This window comes from Sitophilus oryzae, unplaced genomic scaffold, assembly GCF_002938485.1.
Source record: "Sitophilus oryzae breed Bouriz unplaced genomic scaffold, Soryzae_2.0 scaffold_863_pilon_pilon, whole genome shotgun sequence".
In the NCBI taxonomy this organism is placed as follows: domain Eukaryota; kingdom Metazoa; phylum Arthropoda; class Insecta; order Coleoptera; family Curculionidae; genus Sitophilus; species Sitophilus oryzae.
Window position 1 is genome coordinate 2,084,759 of NW_022147487.1, and position 18,453 is coordinate 2,103,211.

General features: G+C 31.2%; 1 protein-coding gene across 3 annotated transcripts; it reads right to left on the bottom strand.

The window, feature by feature from the left end:
- Positions 1–719: 719 nt before the first annotated feature.
- Positions 720–15,193, bottom strand: LOC115890356. 3 transcript variants are annotated; one of them, XM_030910559.1, is made up of 3 exons: positions 5,154–5,492; positions 2,166–2,172; positions 720–1,707 (listed from the first exon to the last, which is right to left on the bottom strand). In XM_030910559.1, the coding sequence occupies exon 3, from the start codon at positions 1,699–1,701 to the stop codon at positions 1,267–1,269; it is 435 nt and encodes a 144-aa protein (XP_030766419.1). In that variant the 5' UTR covers positions 1,702–1,707; positions 2,166–2,172; positions 5,154–5,492; the 3' UTR covers positions 720–1,266. The 3 variants fall into 3 exon arrangements, with proteins under 3 accessions (XP_030766419.1, XP_030766418.1, XP_030766420.1); XM_030910558.1 differs by lacking the exons at positions 2,166–2,172; positions 5,154–5,492 and adding an exon at positions 15,042–15,193 and having other exon boundaries at positions 720–1,705; XM_030910560.1 differs by lacking the exons at positions 2,166–2,172; positions 5,154–5,492 and adding an exon at positions 10,264–10,400 and having other exon boundaries at positions 720–1,705.
- Positions 15,194–18,453: the final 3,260 nt, after the last annotated feature.

An 18,453-nucleotide genomic window follows, 5' to 3' on the forward strand; every position in this document is an offset into this window, starting at 1 on the left:
AAACCAAGAGACAGCAAGTTATACTAAAACCAACACTCCAATAACCTTTCTGAGGATTGAGGTGGTTGCTTGACATAGAGGCATCAGAAGAAGAAGAAGAATAGTCATTAGTATTTTTTTTGGTTTTAATGAAAGGCCTGCGAAAAGCAATTTGGTGTTCTTTTGTCGTTGACCACTTTACCTTTACATAAAAATCCCACATATTAAGAATTACTTATATTTCCGAACGAAAATAAATGGCACAAGCCAATCAATACCTTTGAAGGTGCAGAATCCAAATATGATCTTAATTTGAGGAAAAATCCATCATTGCATTCAAAAGTTAGATTATTAATTCATCAGAGGGGGGTTAGGATTGAGGGGGGATGAGGGTTAGGCAGAGGGAGGTTAGTTTTAACTCTACCAGGAGTATAGAATTCTTACGATGAAACAGTGTCTTTAAATTCTGCAAAATACAGAGACATACTGCATCACACGAAATTCCTCGGAAACCAAGAGACAAAAGCGTTATACTCAAAAACTAACCTCCAAAGACCTTTCTGAGGATTGAGGTGATTGCTTGACATAGAAGCATCAGAAGAAGAAGAAGAAGAATAGTCATTAGTAATTTTTGGTTTTTACTGGAAAGGTCTGCGAAAAGCAATTTGGTGTTCTTTTGTCGTTGACCACTTTACCTTTACATAAAAATCCCACATATTAAGAATTACTTATACTTCCGAACGAAAATAAATGGCACAAGCCAATCAATACCTTTGAAGGTGCAGAATCCAAATATGATCTTAATTTGAGGAAAAATCCATCATTGCATTCAAAAGTTAGATTACTAATTCATCAGAGGGGGGTCAGATTGAGGGGGATGAGGGTTAGGCAGAGGAGGGGGGGTTAGTTTTAACTTCTACCAGGAGAGCAGAATTCTTACAATGAAACAGTGCCTTTAAATTCTGCAAAATACAGAGACATACTGCATCACACGAAATTCCTGGGAAACCAAGAGACAAAAGTGTTATACTCAAAAACTAACCTCCAATGACCTTTCTGAGGATTGAGGTGATTGTTTGACATAGAGGCATCAGAAGAAGAAGAAGAATAGTCATTAGTAATTTTTTTGGTTTTACTCAAAGGCCTGCGAAAAGCAATTTGGTGTTCTTTTGTCGTTGACCACTTTACCTTTACATAAAAATCCCACATATTAAGAATTACTTATACTTCCGATTGTAATTGGTAAACTTTAATAATGCATGTGTTTTCCCATGTATCCTTCAAATATTAAACGTTTCTATCTGAACTATTTGTTTCTTTTTTATCCAAGGCACAAATTTTCTCTTTGTGATTAACAGAGGGAGCTACTGGCGTAACCCTCTCCCATTCCCAGTCACCTGTCAAGGGTATTTCATTTTCGAAATCAAAATTCCATCTGGCCATCTGTTCCAACCTATGCTCTTCAGTCATTTGAGAGAGATCGGTGATTTTGAACGTGCATTCAGTACTGGCGGATTCAAAGTTTTCTGCTGGTTGTGTATCATTATCAACTTTCGGTTGGTTTCGGGGTTTCGAAGCAGGAGTTTTTGTGTTTTCTGAACTTCCAGCGTCAGCTTCCGATGAGTTGTGTGGTTCTGACGGTTGTATGTCCGGTTCATCGTCGAATATCAGTTTCCGTCTGACTTGTTCCCTCTTCCGTTGATTCGGCGTGAAGTTGGACATATTTCTGAAACAAGAAACCTCTTGTAAATATCTTAACCTTCTAAAGGGTATATAGTTCAGTCATTGGGGATTTTTGCTTGGAAAAATGTCCGGAAGTTTTGCAACTTTGCAGGTTTATAGGTTTTGGGGTCCCTAACTAAAATCCATAAAATGCACATTTCCAGACTTGCCGCCGGCGCCGCCATCTTGTCAAGATGGCGCTTAAAATCGGTATTTTGTAAATATCTCGAAAACTATGCGTTTTCCGCAAAAATTTGAGGAGAGCAAAATTAAAGAGAATAAAATTTTCTATAAAAAAGGTTTTATGAAAATTTTCGCTAAAGTCAACCGTTTAGGCACAAAATCCCTGGAAATTTTACAATTTTGCATAAAATATGATATATTATGTATAGTCGATTTTCCGAAATCAAATGTCGATTAGGGTTCACTAAAACTAGTTTTAGTTTAGTTACTCCACTAGACAAATTCAAAACTTTAACTTATCTGCACAAGCCCGACAGATCTGGCTCATTGATGTCAAAGTCGATCGTGTCTGCTGTGCTGGGCTCATCAGGGTGGTCTCTCTATACGTCCAACTCTTCATCTTCAGCCGCCAGAGGGATATCTACAGGCAAATCCAATTCCTCTTCATCGGAATCGTCCAGTGACACTTCAGTGACGTTGTCACAGGATTTCTCATTGCAGTATGCACAAATCATTGAACATTTTAATCCTGCTTTTCTGCATCCGCAGGCTTTACCATAGTTGTTGGTTTTGCATTTACATGATAAAAATGCCAATAGGGATTTTGGAGCTGGATCTTTCAAAGTTGTGACTGGAGTAATGCCTGTTATTGTTTTCTTCCAACCAAATTCCAACAGCACGACAATTAATTATTCATAAATTAACGACCGAATTAATGATACGCCACTGTTTCCATGACAAAATTGAAGAAACTAAACTAAAACTAGTTTTAGTGAAGACTAATCGGCATTTGATTTCGGAAAATCGACTATATTATACAGGGTTGTTCACCACATACGACACGGAGTATTATAGCTAAACGATTAGATTTTTACAAATTTTAAGTTTTGGGTTCGTTGAAGGACTATTAGAGCTACAATTTAGAAATAATTTTACAAGATACAGAGTGTCCCAAATAAGTAAAAAATGCTATAGTTGTATTTTTTTAAATGGAACACCCTGTATATTATTACATTTTTAGATTTTACGATTGAAATAAAGGTAAATTTTATTAAAGTTTATCACACTTAAACCTTACCGTTTTTGAAATATTTTCAATTTTGTGAAATTGCAGTAAAAATTTTAAGGCTTCATTTCTCCAAGGGTATCAAAGTTTTTAATACTAAATATTTACTGAAGTTTATTTATTGATCAGTTATTGTGTTGCAATAATAAAAATTATACTACCTTATACAGAGTGTCTAAAATTTTATTTTAAATAATTACTAGCTTTAAACGGCAATAACTTGTTTAATTTAAATAGAACACCCTGTATATTTTATGAGAATCAGATGCACAATTTAATTGTCTATCAAATTGTATTATACCATTTTTTACCTATCCTTCAAGTTTTCGTAGAAAATGCATTTTCTTATAATTTAGACCTCATTTATCAATATATCCATGGATATACCATTAATTAAATATAACACCATTATTTCAGCTCCATATACTAATTAATGACATACTTAATTGTGTTCGTTAATAAATTATTATAAATAAATGTGGATTTTTGAGTCAGAAATCAATATAATAATAAGTTATCATATTGACATTTTTGATTGTTTTAAAGCGACAAATGTACAAAATGAAATATCATTTTTAAGTAATATTATCGTTTTTTAGCAAAACGATAATATTACTAGCCCATTTGTATGCAAAAAGAAAACTATTTAAATATTTATAAAAGAGTATACCATTAATTAAATATAACACCATTATTTCCGCCCATATACTAATTAATGACATACTTAATTGTGTTTATTTTTTAATAAAATAAACGAATTATATCGACAATATTAGTATCTGTACTCTTTAAAAATTTGGTACATCTTTAAAAATAATCTAAAATGTCAATAGTCCATGGGTATATTGATAAATAAGTTCTAAATTACAAGAAAATGCATTTTCTACGGAAACTTAAAGAGATAGGTAAAAAATGGTATAATATAATTTGATAGACAATTAAATTGTGCATCTGATTCTCGTAAAATATACAGGGTGTTCCATTTAAATTAAACAAGTTATTGCCGTTTGAAGCTAATAATTATTTAAAATAAATTTTTAGATACTCTGTATAAGGTAGTATTATTTTTATTATTGCAATACAATAACTGATCAATAAATAAACTATCAGTAAATATTTAGTATTAAAAACTTTGATACCCTTTGGAGAAATGAAGCCTTAAAATTTTTATTGCAATTTCACAAAATTGAAAATATTTCAAAACGGTAAGGTTTAAGTATAATAAATCTTAATCAAATTTACCTTTATTTTAATCGTAGAAACTAAAAATGTAATAATATACAGGGTGTTCCATTTAAAAAAATACAACTTTAATATTTTTTACTTATTTGGGACACTCTGTATCTTGTAAAATTATTTTTAAATTGTACCTCTAATAGTCCTTCATCGAACCCAAAACTTACAATTTGTAAAAATCTCATCGTTTAGCTACAATACTCCGTGTCGTATGTGGTGAACACAACTCTGTATACATATATCATACTTTACGCAAAATTGTAAAAATTCCAGGGATTTTGTGCCTAAAACAGTTGACTTTAGCGAAAATTTTCATATAACCTTTTTTATAGGAAATTTTAGTCTCTTTAATTTTGCTCTTTTCAAATAAATTTTTGCGAAAAACGCATAGTTTTCGAGATATTTACAAAATACCGTAATAATAATATTTAAAAAAAAACTACTAAGTTGCAGCTAAACTACAGATTTTTAGACACAAAAAGAGTTTTTACAAAAATATCAAATACGTGTCGAGCTTTTATATTAACCTTATGGGCTGAAAAAATCAACAAAATTGGTCCATGTTTTTCAAAGTTACAACTCATTGAAAATGAGTAAAAAAATCGCGGTGGTATTTAATTTGACGGGCAGTTTAGATTAGATAATAAAATATTAATATGTCTCGAAAATCCAAATATTCTTATTATGGACTGTAACATAGCATTACATCAGAACACATATACATATATCCACTGCCTAGGTAGTGCATAGGTTTTTTTCGTTTGAGTCATGGCATATCAACTATATAATAACCTAAAAAATGCTGCAGTTTTAATGGCGACCGCGGTTCATTCAGTTAAAAGCACGTGTACACGAGGAGGTTGCTGCTGTAGCAGAAAAGATAGGATTTCTTTTTACAATGTGTAAGAAAGTATATACCCGAAAAGCTAAAAGTAATGTATTTCACAGAGGATTGGGTCAGCTGAACTGAATGAATCAGTTAAACCTTGAAGAATTGTGACTTTTACAGGTAGTTCTTGTTGCTCACTTTTGGACCACTATTTTTATCGACTTTTTTCTCATAAAATTCAACAATTTGGCGGGTGCGTTTCACCTAAAATCACTTGTAACTTTTTCACCACTATTTCTATCGATATTTTTTTCACTAAAACTATCAATTGCCGGGTTCTTTTCACCAAAACGCTTCACTGCACCGTTTAGACTCTTTTTCCGTCGATGTTTTTCCTTTGCTTAGTGCGTTTTGTTCGGTTTTTGTTCTATTTTCGAACGGCGCGGCGCGTGTCCTCGGCGAATGCATCGCGCGTCTAAAATGCATCTCCCCCAGTGCCGGGGGGGACGGAGGGGAAACGACGGACGCAGGCGTCGAGGGCGTCGGTTGAATCAATACAGGGATCAGTGACGTGCAAGGTATTTTAGAAGGTTTTAGTTTATAAAGTCGCTAGGGATCAGTGGCGTTCAGTGTACGAATCAAAGCAGGGTAGGCAAAAACTGGCAAAATAAGAGCATTAATAAGCAACTACTACGCTGTACTATCACAAATTACCTATAACAGATGCGAAAGAAAGCGACTGCATCGGAAATCGCTCGGCAAACCCGACACGCCTATTGAGTGGTGTAAATACACCAGTCGTTTAGTCCGGAAACCTATGCTGTGTCGTATTCGCTTGCTGGAATGACATAGTGCGTGGTTATATGTTTCTTTTTAAAAACGCGTGTAGGATTTTTGTTGAACTTTTAAACTGTTATTTCTAAGTTTTGGTAATTTGTATATCTTTTTTAAAATGGGATGTGTTTATTTATAAGGAAAAAAAAGATATTTATAGTATAAAAAATTAATTTATTTAACAAAATTTAATTAAAAATGTGACAAAATAGTTACCTTTCTATTGGTTCTATCGGACTTTTTTCGACTATATAAATCTTTATTTGTAAACTTTAATACATCAAATATTTTTAATTTAATAAATCATTTAATGATGTAAATAAGAGGAAATTTCTCACATGGGTGGTCAAATTTTATAGTTTTCATTATATCAAACAGCCTCTGAGAAATGTTTTCAATTCAAAATGCCTTTAATTATGTTTGACTACATCATTAAAAAGGGTCTTCAAATACATCAATGTGATATTTGTCTAAAATTTGCAAAAGAATCCGAATCTCTGGATAACTCGAAATTATTTACCCATTTAAAAGCCTTTGATCATGAAAGTGGAAAAATTTGTTCATTTTATTTGCAGGCTGGAAAAATTATTTATATTAAATTTTGATGAGTTTTGCACTGAAGAAAACATTCAGAGGCTGTTTGATATAATGAAAACTATAGAATTTGACCACCCATGTGAGAAATTTCCTCTTATTTACATCATTAAATTATTTATTGATTGAAAATATTTTATGCATTAAAGTTAGTACAAAAAATAAAGATTTATACAGTCGAAAAAAGTCCGATAGAACCAATAGAAATGTAACTATTTTGTCACATCTTTAATTAAATTTTGTTAAATAAATTAATTTTTTATACTATAAATATCTTTTTTTTCCTAATCTCCGACGAGCTGATATAATATGACGAGCAATCTATTAAATTACTGTGAGATTATACAGAAAAGTCCACAGACTTCGAGACATAGGAAAATCAAGTCCATTTAGCGTGTGTCCAAATTTTGACAAGTTTTCAAAAATGACAGTTTTGTTTAGACTGACGCGACGTTTAATTTCACCTGACTTCTCGGTGAATGATTTCTTGTTATGGGGGTACATAAAATCTAAAATTTACGGCCATGAAGAAGTTAAAAACTTGGAGCAGTTAAGGCAGAAAATATTTAATGTCTTTGACACTGTCACCTCTGATATGTTATCCAATGTGAGGAGGGGATTTTATGATCGTTCGGGTTATTGTTTAATGCAAGAGGGAGGCACTTTTGAACAATTTTTGTAACTTTTTAAATTTCATTATCCTGTTTTTTTACCGTTTACCCATTACCTACCTTGACAAACATGGGAAAACGAAGGTCCTTTTCAGGACCACAAATATTTTGATTGAGAAAATTGGTAACTTTTTTTGGATTAAAAAAGAAAAGTTGTTAATATAATACCAATTTAAAAGTGTTTTAGTAGTTTTAATACACACTATGATATAAAATTTATTATTATTATAATGTACATTATTAATACTATTGTTCATTCGAAATGGTATTAAGGCCCAATTGCAACAATGATTTAAATTTTTCTTAAAGATAAGTAGAGCTTAGAATGAGCTGTATTTATATTTACTTTAATATTCACTTTAAATGAGGGAATTTGACTGAAACAATTTTTGAATTTGAATTGTTTTTAATGATACTAACAATTTTAGTTCAATTTTTAATAAAATTTATTTAATATTAATAGAAATCCAAGAGATTTGAAACCTCTTTTAGCGATTTATAACATTCTCAAATGAATTACAGGTGCCCTTATTTTCTATGAAAATCACACAGCTTTTTTTCATAGTCGCTACAGTTGCTATAGCTATAAAAAACTAATTTTTAAGGTGTGAAAATTGCGATACACGCTAAATGGACTTGATTTTTCGTATGTCTCGAAGTCTGTGAACCTTTTTGTATGCCTCGATAACATATTGGTGCAGATTATTTTCACCCAAACAAATAATAACCCAAACTATACATTGATGCGGATTGTCTATGAACTCTTTCTGAAGGTCACAGAAACCTGAACGCGTAATTCGGTGTTCTTTCGCATCTGTTATAGGTAATTTGTGGTACTATCGAGTCGCTCTGAGGGGTCGGGTAAAACGGGTGTGTGGCCGAAGGAAATATCTGTACTAATATATAAAATCCTTAAGTGACTGACACACTGATTAATCACGATCCTGCTCAAACCACTCAACGTAAGAAGCTCAATTTTGGCATACAGGTTGATTCTAGGTTGTAGAGGTTCGATAAGAAGGGATTTTTCGAAATTCCAGTTCCAAGGGGGTGAAACCACCCCTCAAATATTACAATATTTTTTATTTAAAAAACGGTCAAGTTTCCGAAAAAAAAAACGCTTAAACACGTATTTTTTATTTTGTTTTTTTACATATTTTAAGATTTTTTAAAAATGTATACAGAGTGTTTCGAAAAATCTGGTCATTGATTAATCACGATCCTGCTTAAAGCTCTTGACGTAAAAAGCTGATTTTTGGAAAACGGATTGACTTTAGGGTGTAGAGGTTCGATAAGAAGGGATTTTTCGAAACGTGAATTCTAAGGGGGTGAAACCACCCCTCAAATATTAGAATATTTTTTTATTTAAAAACCGGTGAGTTTTTCGGAAAAACTCTTAAACATGTATATTTTATTTTGTTGTTTTACCTATTTTAAGATTTTTTAAAAATTTATACAGGGCGTTTTATAAAATATGACCATTGAGTAATCACGATTCTGCTTAAACTGCTTGACGTTTAAAGCTCATTTTTGGCAAAAGGATCGACTGTGGGGTGTAGAGGTTCAATAAGGTGGTGTTTCTCGAATCTCAAATTCCAAGAGGGTGAAAACGCCCCTCAAATATTACAATATTTGTTATTTAAAAAACGGTTAGTCTTTCAGGGAAGCGCTTTTTTTTAATTGAATAATTTATGACAATTTTGTGTAACACTTATTGACTTGTGTATTGTGTATGTATTTGATATTTAGCACCAATAAACTATTTGAATTTTTGAATTTGAAATTAAAATGACAGACACATCTATCACTGTCAAGCATTTTGTTGGACAGACTATAGACTTAAATCGACAGACTATAGACTTTAAGTCTAGAGTTATAATGTAATGATATAAAAAAAGATGTTATGATTTTGTCTGGGGTAGGCAACGCCTTTTTGCCTACATTATATACACGCCACTGAATGTATGCCACTAGATGAGTGGAAGAGATAACAGGTTATTATTCACAATTTTTTTTCATTGATAATTATATTATTTTTTACAAATATATGTACATCGCGGAAATGCGGTTCTTCTTATCATTTCTATATGATATATTTTGGTTCAATTATACTTTTATGAATTTTATATAAATACTTATTAATTATAAATAAAAATCTGATAAGGAGACTTGATAATTTTACAATAATATTAACTGAAAATATTTAATGATATTATGTTAGAAATCCAAACCCCACTAGAAACATGGCGTTACATCTATAGGGTGCGTCTCGAAAGTGGCCCACCTTTATAACTTTTTAATTTTTTCCTATAAAAAAAAACGAGATTTGGTACGTTAGTATATGACATAAATTATGATTTATTGACGTATTCAATTGTTTTTGGTCACTTCCTGTTTCACCGGAAATGACTACAACTTTTGATTTTTAAATGGCACACTCGGTATATTTCTACTTTATTCGATAGAAAATGACACTCTGAATAGAAAGACATATCATAATTCAACTTTTAACATTTTCGCTTAAAATTCGTACAGGATGTTAAAACTTTAAAATTAGATTTTCTGTACCTAATTATCTTAAATACCATTATTTTTTATTTGAAATTGCTATAGGTTGGACTAATAGTGATAATAACTAATAGTAATAATATTTAATAATAAATTAGGTAAAATATATGATTTATTAATTTTATTTTTATTTTAATTTTATTAATTGTGATTGATAAAATTGCGTTTATCTCATCAAGGAGGCCGAATTCGACAAAATATCAAAAGATAATTTTTAATTGGCATTAAACGGCTTATACAATTTTGATATTCCTTATACAATTTTGATATTCCAGTTATAACCCAAATTTGGCACAAAAATACTGTGGCACCCGAGAATCTGGCCATTAGTTTTTGGTGGGGGTGGGGGGTTGGTAAGGGGGTATGGGAGGGGGTTAAAAATTTTAAAACAATCGTAACTCCAAAATTACAGTAGCTAGCGAAACGCGGTTTTCAATTTAAAATTAGGAATAATATTTGCAACAAAATTTGTCAAACATCAAAATCAGTCAAATGTTTTATGAAACACACTATAATAATAGTTAACAAACATTTAGGTAATATTTGTAATAACACCGATTTAAAATTTCTTTATAACTTACCATCTTCCATATTTAGTCACCAGATTTTACAATCCTTCACAAATAACCATATCACTTGTTACATTTTCACAACTTTACCGATGTACTTATACGTATTTTTTTCGAGAATCTCCTGCTGGAAAAAATCCAACTCAAACCGTACCCTATTGTCGTTTCGATACACATTTTACCGACTGCGAAACAATCGCAACGGTTCCAATCTTTCGCCCAATGAGGAGCTGGATTCCCATACGTCCCCTTTGCCCCCTGTGCCCCCCATTTCCGTCTATTATTCTTTATAATTATACGCTATTTCCGCTATATGGTCTGGTAAGTTTGGGCGATAGAGAGAGACAGCGAAAAAAATATACATACAGGGTGGTCCGAATTGTATTCCGGAAACTTCGGCAGCATATTCTGCAGATAAAAATAAGTAAAAAAGTTCGTATAAATGTATGTCCTAAAAGGCTTAGTTTCGGAAATACAGGGTGTAGAAGTTTTATTTTTATTTCGATTTTTTCCCAAATAACGTCAATATTTGGTTGAAAATTGGTATCAAGGAGTTTTTTGATATGAGAAATTGATTTTGATGTTAGTAGGACTCCTACTTGTAGAGGGCGCCAACAACACTGATAAAAAAGATAGACTTGAACTAAAGTTGTCATCGTTCTTGAAAAAAAAAATTTAGTGGCAAGAGAATTTATTTTAGCGTAAAAGAAAATATTTTGCCTGAAAAAAAAACACTCTTAACTCAAGAAAACTGGTTCTCTTGAAAAATTCGAGAATTTCTCTTGAATCTATTTTCATTCAACCAAGTGCAAGTTACTTTGTTTTAAGATAATAAGAAAAATACGCTAGGAAGTACTTCATTCAAGAAACATGGCCATTTTTCCAATAGCTAAATACTCTTTTGATGAAAAATAATAACGAGACGCAAAGACGATGACGAAGGACGGTATATACAATCAGTCGGCAGTCCGATCAGTCGTACGTCGCATTTCATAGGTCGCACATCATAGTACGCACGGGTTTTGTTGCTTGGAATTTTCCACTTGGAATTTTGCATAATTTGCTTTTTAAACGCATATCGTATAACAAATTAGTGATCGTTATTAACATGCATTTGTCATTTTTATAGACAAATTTTAGGATATATGGATTCTTTAAAGGAGTTTCTGAAAAAATGGAAATTAGAGCATTTATTTGCTATATTTGAAGGTAAGAGACATTTAACTAATGCACCTGTTTAGATAATGCATGCGTGACTATAGATAGAATAAGAATATACGTATCGATTTTTTTATGCAAATAATTACAAAAATTTTAGAATTTCAAGTCGTCGTATTAAAAAATTCAAAATGTGACCAAAGCTTATAATTTTAATAATTTATTTGCTTTACTTTGATTAATCGTGCGGTAACATTTCTTTGTAATTTGTAGAGTGATGAACCACCCCAAAAAATACCAAGGAGTGAAGAAGCAGAAATAACTACTTTCGAGGAAAATAATATCACTTTACTTACTACAGACCAGGAAAACCTAAATTTATCAGAAAATAATATACCTACCTCGTAATATGCCTGTATATGATGTATAGACTTCTCTTAGATCAAAATAAATTTTTGTTGAGTCAATAGTATTCGCTTTTGGTTTGTCTCTTTAATCAAGAAATGTCCCTTTTGAACAATAATTTTTGCATGAATCAAAGAGACTATTGTTCTTGTAGCAAGAACTTTTTTGCATATTCATTTTGGGTCAAGAGTGAAATACTTTGGACAGATAGATTCTTCTATTCTCTAAAGTAATTTTTTAAAGCTTATGAAAAGATAGTTAATGCTTTGGGCAAAGAAACGTCGTTCTTGGCCCTATTATTGAAAAGCGCCAATTTTTTGGGTCAAAGTCATATTCATTTCGACTGAGAGATCCTTTTTTTCAGTGTACATATATTTTAACTAGTTTGAAGACTAATAACTTTTCGTCCGTACCTGTATAAAACTACTGAGTAAAAAAATATACATTTACAACGTTTTTTACGTAAAAAAAAGTCTCTTGGTAAAAATCGTTACAAGTAATGGTTTTCGAGATATTTGGAATCGAATTTATCAATACCTGTCATCATTGACATAAATTAAACGCGTTAACTAAATAGTTATTCGACTGAAATCATAAATTTGAAATGTTTTTGTGCCAAAAGTTCAACAGAAACTGTTTTATCATCATTTTTTCAGAAGTGTCTAGCCCTAGCAGTCAACACTATTAAGTTTGACCAATCAGGTTGGTTAGCGTGGTTATTTGGGGTGTGTTAATTCATTTGTGTTTGTCAAAAACTCTAACGTGATTGGTCGGGCTTAATAGTTGCCTGCTAGGGCTAGACACAAGTATTTTTTCGAAGAAAAATAAAATGTTCCCAAATTTATTATTTCAGTATTTTCAGTCAAATAACTATCTACTCAACATGTTTATTTTTAGTCAATAATGACCTGTATTGACTATTTCCATTCTAAATATCTTTAGAACGGTTGCTCGTAGCGATTTTTACCAAGAGATATTTTTTACGTAAAAAATCACGTAAATGTATATTTTTTCACTCGGTAGTTTTATACAGACACGGACGAAAAGTTATTATTCTTCAGAATAGTTGAGACACATGTAGGTGGCGCCCTCTACAAGTAGGAGTCATAATGACATCAAAATCAAATTTCTCATGTCAAAAAACTTCCAGACACCAATTTTCATCCATATATTGACGTTACTTCAGAAATTATTTGGAAAAAATCGAAATAAAAATGAAACTTCTACACCCTGTATCTCCAAAGCTAAGCATTTTTGGACTAAACATTTATAGGAACTTTTCTCAAAGTAAAACCTCTGAAGGCGGGTGAGGGGACAAATAACTCACAATCTTTAAGATGTTTATTTAAATTTGAACTTTTCTACTTATTTTTATCTGCAGAATATGTTGCCGAAGTTTCCGGAATACAGTTCGGACCACCCTGTATATGCTAGGGAAACACAGATTTACAGTATCCTTTAAATCTGACAATAAACCGTTTAAAAAACGTTATAAAACGAAACAAAGAGCAATTATTGTTTCAACATGTTCTTTCGCGTTTCCTAATACCAGGAATGTTACCTAATGTGGTTTTTGCAATTTTTTTATTATTTTCTGTTGCTAAGTTTCAAAAAGTAGAAATATTCTAAAGGAATATTTCTGTAAAATCGTAATGATAATACTGGAATTCATTTAAAGAATAATAAAAATTGAGAAAGAAATAGATTTTAAAATAATCTTCAGTTTTTATATTTTCCTTCACCATTTTGTCAAGACTCTAATGTAATTTTTTATCAAATAAAAAATATGGCAAATAATATATTTCATACTATTCTTATATAGACGTTTAGACAACAATTTAAAAATCAAAAAGTATAATAATTAATAGTACCGTATGATCGAAAAAAAACGGTGTCCAGTTGTCATTTCAGAAATTTACCTATTTAGTGCTTTATTATTATTGAAAACTCATTCCTACATCGGAAATCTTAAAGATGTATATATCAATACAAATTAATATGAATTAAAGTAAAATAAAGTAATCAATTACAAGGTTAATTATAGTGTTATTACAATATTCAATAACTTATTAATTTAGGTACTATTAAATTGTTAGATTTTTAGGATTTAAGAAGATGTTCAAATATTCCTCCATCGACTGCTAGACAATAACCCAGGCGATCATAAAATTCTCTTCTTACATTCGCTAGTTGGTAAACGGTATGATCGAAAAAAAACGGTGTCCAGTTGGCTTGGAAAGGACGATCGATGACATTTCCCATATAATTTTACATATAAAATGACAGCGATCTTCGTTTCATAGCCATCGTTGACGTCGTTTTTATTCGATCATACGGTATAAACATACAATACTCAAGTATTTTTATTCATTAAATTTTCTAAAAAAGAAAGATTTTTATGTGTCTTGGAGGAACATCAAAAATAAATTCAATTTATTTTAGTACCTAGGTTTTAATTTAATTATTGTTGATATACAGGGTGTGTTTTAAATAAGTACACATATTTTTAGGGATGGTATATTTTGACATATTTGAAAATTTTATTTATTAAATTTTAAAAAAATAAATATTAATAATAAATAAATTTTAAATAAATAAAATAATAAAATAAATTTATTTTATTATTTTAATTTATAAATAAATAAAACAATATCTTCATAATATGGCAACATAGGTAGTAGATTAAATATACAAGAAAGAAAACGAAATCATTTTTTTTTAAATCTTCAAAGTAAAATATCTCTACAAACAAAATACAGGAAAAGGGACCAAAAAAATATCTCTGTTATTTTGGACTTATGTGAAAAATGGTAAAGAGGAAATATGTATCTTTTCATCGAGATTGTTATTAAAATATTTGCAGTTATTCCAGACTTACCCTGTATATAAATAGTTATGAGTAAATGCAAGAGTATCTTGCAGTTAGTCTTGCTACAAGACTCTTGGAAGTGTCTTGATCAATATTCGGGTAAATACTGTTTTTAACAATAATTTAGAACAAATAAGTAATTTCTTATATCATATAAACGGTGAAAAGAATGCAAAATCGCAAGTGTCTTGCATGCTTGATTTTGGTCTTGCGGAAGTCTTACACTACTTCAGTCTTAGTCTTCGTCTTGTTTTTTGTCTAAGATCAAGACCTCGCTCATTCATCACTAGTTTGTAAAATATTCAAAACCAAAACCAAATTAATAATAAAAAAAAATAAAGATGTAGGTTTTACTTACGTAAAATAATATATCTCCAATTTTTCTGTTTGTATTTTCTTCGAAATATATAAAAACAATGTAAAAAGGTGTAAATATATAAGTAAACAACTGAATAAAATTTGTAAATAGAAAATGTCAAACAATTTTGTCAGCTGGTGACATAAACAACAATATTGACGTATTTAATGACCTAAGACACCTAAAATTGTGTAGGTGAAATGGTGAAAAAAACTGAAATAAATAGGCTCACCATAATAATGATGTTTTTTAAAGTAAATGTAGGTCGCATGTAATTAGCGTTAAATTTACATTTAGCATAAAATTGCGATAGAACTCTCTCTCTCTCTCTCAATTAAACAATTTAAAATAATGGCAATTTGCAACGGACTGTTACTACGTATAATTTATTCGTTCCATTTTATAAAAAACTTTAAATTAAATTGTTTCAGTTAATAAAGTATGTTTGACCATTTTAAGTGCATTTTTGAAAATTATTTATTTTTCTTGGATTACTGTTTTCATGTAGCACTACAGAGTTAAGACTTAGAGTCCATTTCACTAATCCAAAAGTTTTATGTAAAACTGGCTAGGTAATTTTACACAAATGAAGAAGGAAATTAAAAATAAAGGATTATACTATATCCGTATTGTAGTAGATTTTCAGGCAACTTGTTTATTTTTAAGATTTTGATGGTCAATCATCAACAAAATATTAGGATTTAAGAAGATGTTCAAATATTCCTCCATCGACTGCTAGACAATAACCCAGGCGATCATAAAATTCTCTTCTTACATTCGCTAGTTGGTAAACTGAAATTCTATTGCATTCGGCAGAAATAGCATTTTTTAGCTCGTCTAGATTTGGGTATTTTTTATCCTTGTATATCCTGTTTTTTAAAGGGCCCCAGAGAAAGAAATCATTTGGCGAAATATCAGAAGACCTTGCTGGCCAATTTACTGTATGATTTATGCCAATAACGTTTCCGTTAAAACTATTGTCTAAATATTCCCAAACAGCCAGGGTACTATGTGCCGGGCAGCCATCCATTTGGTACCAAACTTCCTGATTTTCCCTAGCGGCATCATATAAAGCATGTAAAATATGATTTTCGAGTAGTTCCAAAGAATATTCTGCATTTAAATTTCGCGTAAGAAATAATGGCCCGATAATATTGTGTCCGAATATCCCTGCCCAAACATTTACTTTCTGTGGATATTGCGTCCTGGTTTCGACAAACCTGTGTTGGTTTTCTTTGTTCCAATATCGATAATTTTGAACATTGGGTTCATTATTTAAGGTAAACGTGCATTCGTCAGTGAAACATATGTTTTTTAAAAATTCCCTATCCGTGTTTGCTCTTTTCATCATATCGTCCCCATCTCGTAGCTCTTGGTGCTTTTCATATTTGAAGGAATAGTATTTATGTCGTTTCAAAATCCGAAACGCTGTAGTGTAATCTATTCCTATTTCATCCTCAAGTTTCCTTGTGCTGATCTTTCCATCGTCCTCTTCCACGCACAATAAAACTTCCAAGTCGGTATCATTTCTTGCATCTTCTCTTTGTTCCTGCCTTGCTTCACATCTGCAATTATTTTTTAGGATACCTTTGGTCTCAAATCTCTGGATATTCCTTGCGATTGTAGATTTTCCAGGTATCGGTCTATTCGGATACAGAGCAGCAAGCATGTCCGACACCGTTTGATAACTACCTATTTCCTTGATTACATTTAATCATCAATACTTTTTCTTCGGTAGTGTAATTCATGGCTAATATTTTAGATGTAGGTATGAGTTTTTAATAATAATAATAAAGCACTAAATAGATAAATTTCTGAAATGACAACTTCATTTGACAGTTATCTTTTACCTTGACTGGTGCTCATAAATAAATACAGGGCCATAAGAAAGGAGAAATATTTAAAAAGAAATCGGCGATAACTCGAAAACGGGCTAATCAAAAATATCTAAAGTTATTCTTTTGAATGTGGGTTTTAGTGCTCTTCAATAAACCTAAATAGAATTATTCTCTAAAATAATTAGGGAAGCCAATAATTGACCCTATTAAAATTTACATGGGATTTCCTATGTCCCGCTCGACGATGCAACACCCGGTATAATTTATATGGTTTTGTAACAAATTGCTCGCTATTTTATGGCAAATGCTGAAGCTCTGCAAACCTTAATCAAGCCTTAATCAAAGCACACGTGTTTCGATTTTTGAGTGTGGCTTAACACAGCTTTGAGCAACAATATCTGAAGAATTAAGTGCAAAAAAAATCTCCAAAAAGGCACTAGAAAACACACTGTGTAAATTTCAAGCATAATATATTTCTCTACATTTTTAACAACCCTATAATACTAACTCCTTAAAGCAGTAAAATTAGAAAAATATAGCCACTAACACAGAGCTAACGCCTTATACAAAGAAGGTATTCTAAAAATTGCCTATGTCTGAGTGAAATGGGAAAGAAATGAACGAGAAAAAAAGGCTAAACATCCGTCAGAGCAGGAAATTCCCATCCGCGTCGGAACTTAAGTCACATGTCAGTTCACCTTAGAAGGGCAGGAAGCATCAGTCAGGTTCCCCTTTTAACAAAATCCACAGAGATGGAATTGGAACAGCTGGGTGTTGGCGGAGAAAAAAATAATGCCAGAACTAATGCACAAATGACATTTTTTGTGAAGTTGTTTTTAGTTCTCAATGTTCCTATGATTAATGATTAATGAGAAGTTAATAGCGTTGATATATTTTCTTTACTCTAAATATTTTTTTTTCATTTTTTACTCTCCCTTCAGAAAAGATTGAAACTTCTGAGTAATAAGTAAATAATCAATACAACAGTACTATGGGAAAATGTATACATTCTTATTGTTTGTGTTGATATTGGTAACAATCAATAACTTAAGAATACAAGGATCACAATAAAACCAGGAACAATATTGTTACCAGTTGACATCAAAGCTATTTGGGCAGTGCCGTGCCAGAGGGTTTAATATAAAAAATGCAGAATTAAATAAAAATTTTAATTTTAATTGTTTAGCAATAGCTGTTTTTCAAATAAAATAAATTATTGGAACACAAAATTGGTTTGTAAATGGGACCAGGTGTCGATTAAACTGGAGAGTTTACAAAATATAATTCAGTACTTATACCGGGTGCGTCTCAAAAGTGGCTCACCCATATAACTTTTTTATTTTTTCAGATAAAAAAACGAGATTTTGTATGTTAGTACACGACATAAATCAGTACTGACTGACGTGTTCAATTGTTTCTGGTCAGTTTCTGTTTCACCGGAAATGACTACAACTTTTGATTTTTTAACGACACCCTTGGTATTTTTTTACTTTATCCGATAGAAAATGACACTTTGAATAGAATGACATATCATATTTTGACATTTTTGCTATGAACTAACTATGAAACTATGA

Coding starts and splice junctions, on each gene's coding strand:
- LOC115890356 (XM_030910558.1), bottom strand. CDS start 1,701: ATGTCCAACTTCACGCCGAATCAACGGAAGAGGGAACAAGTCAGACGG.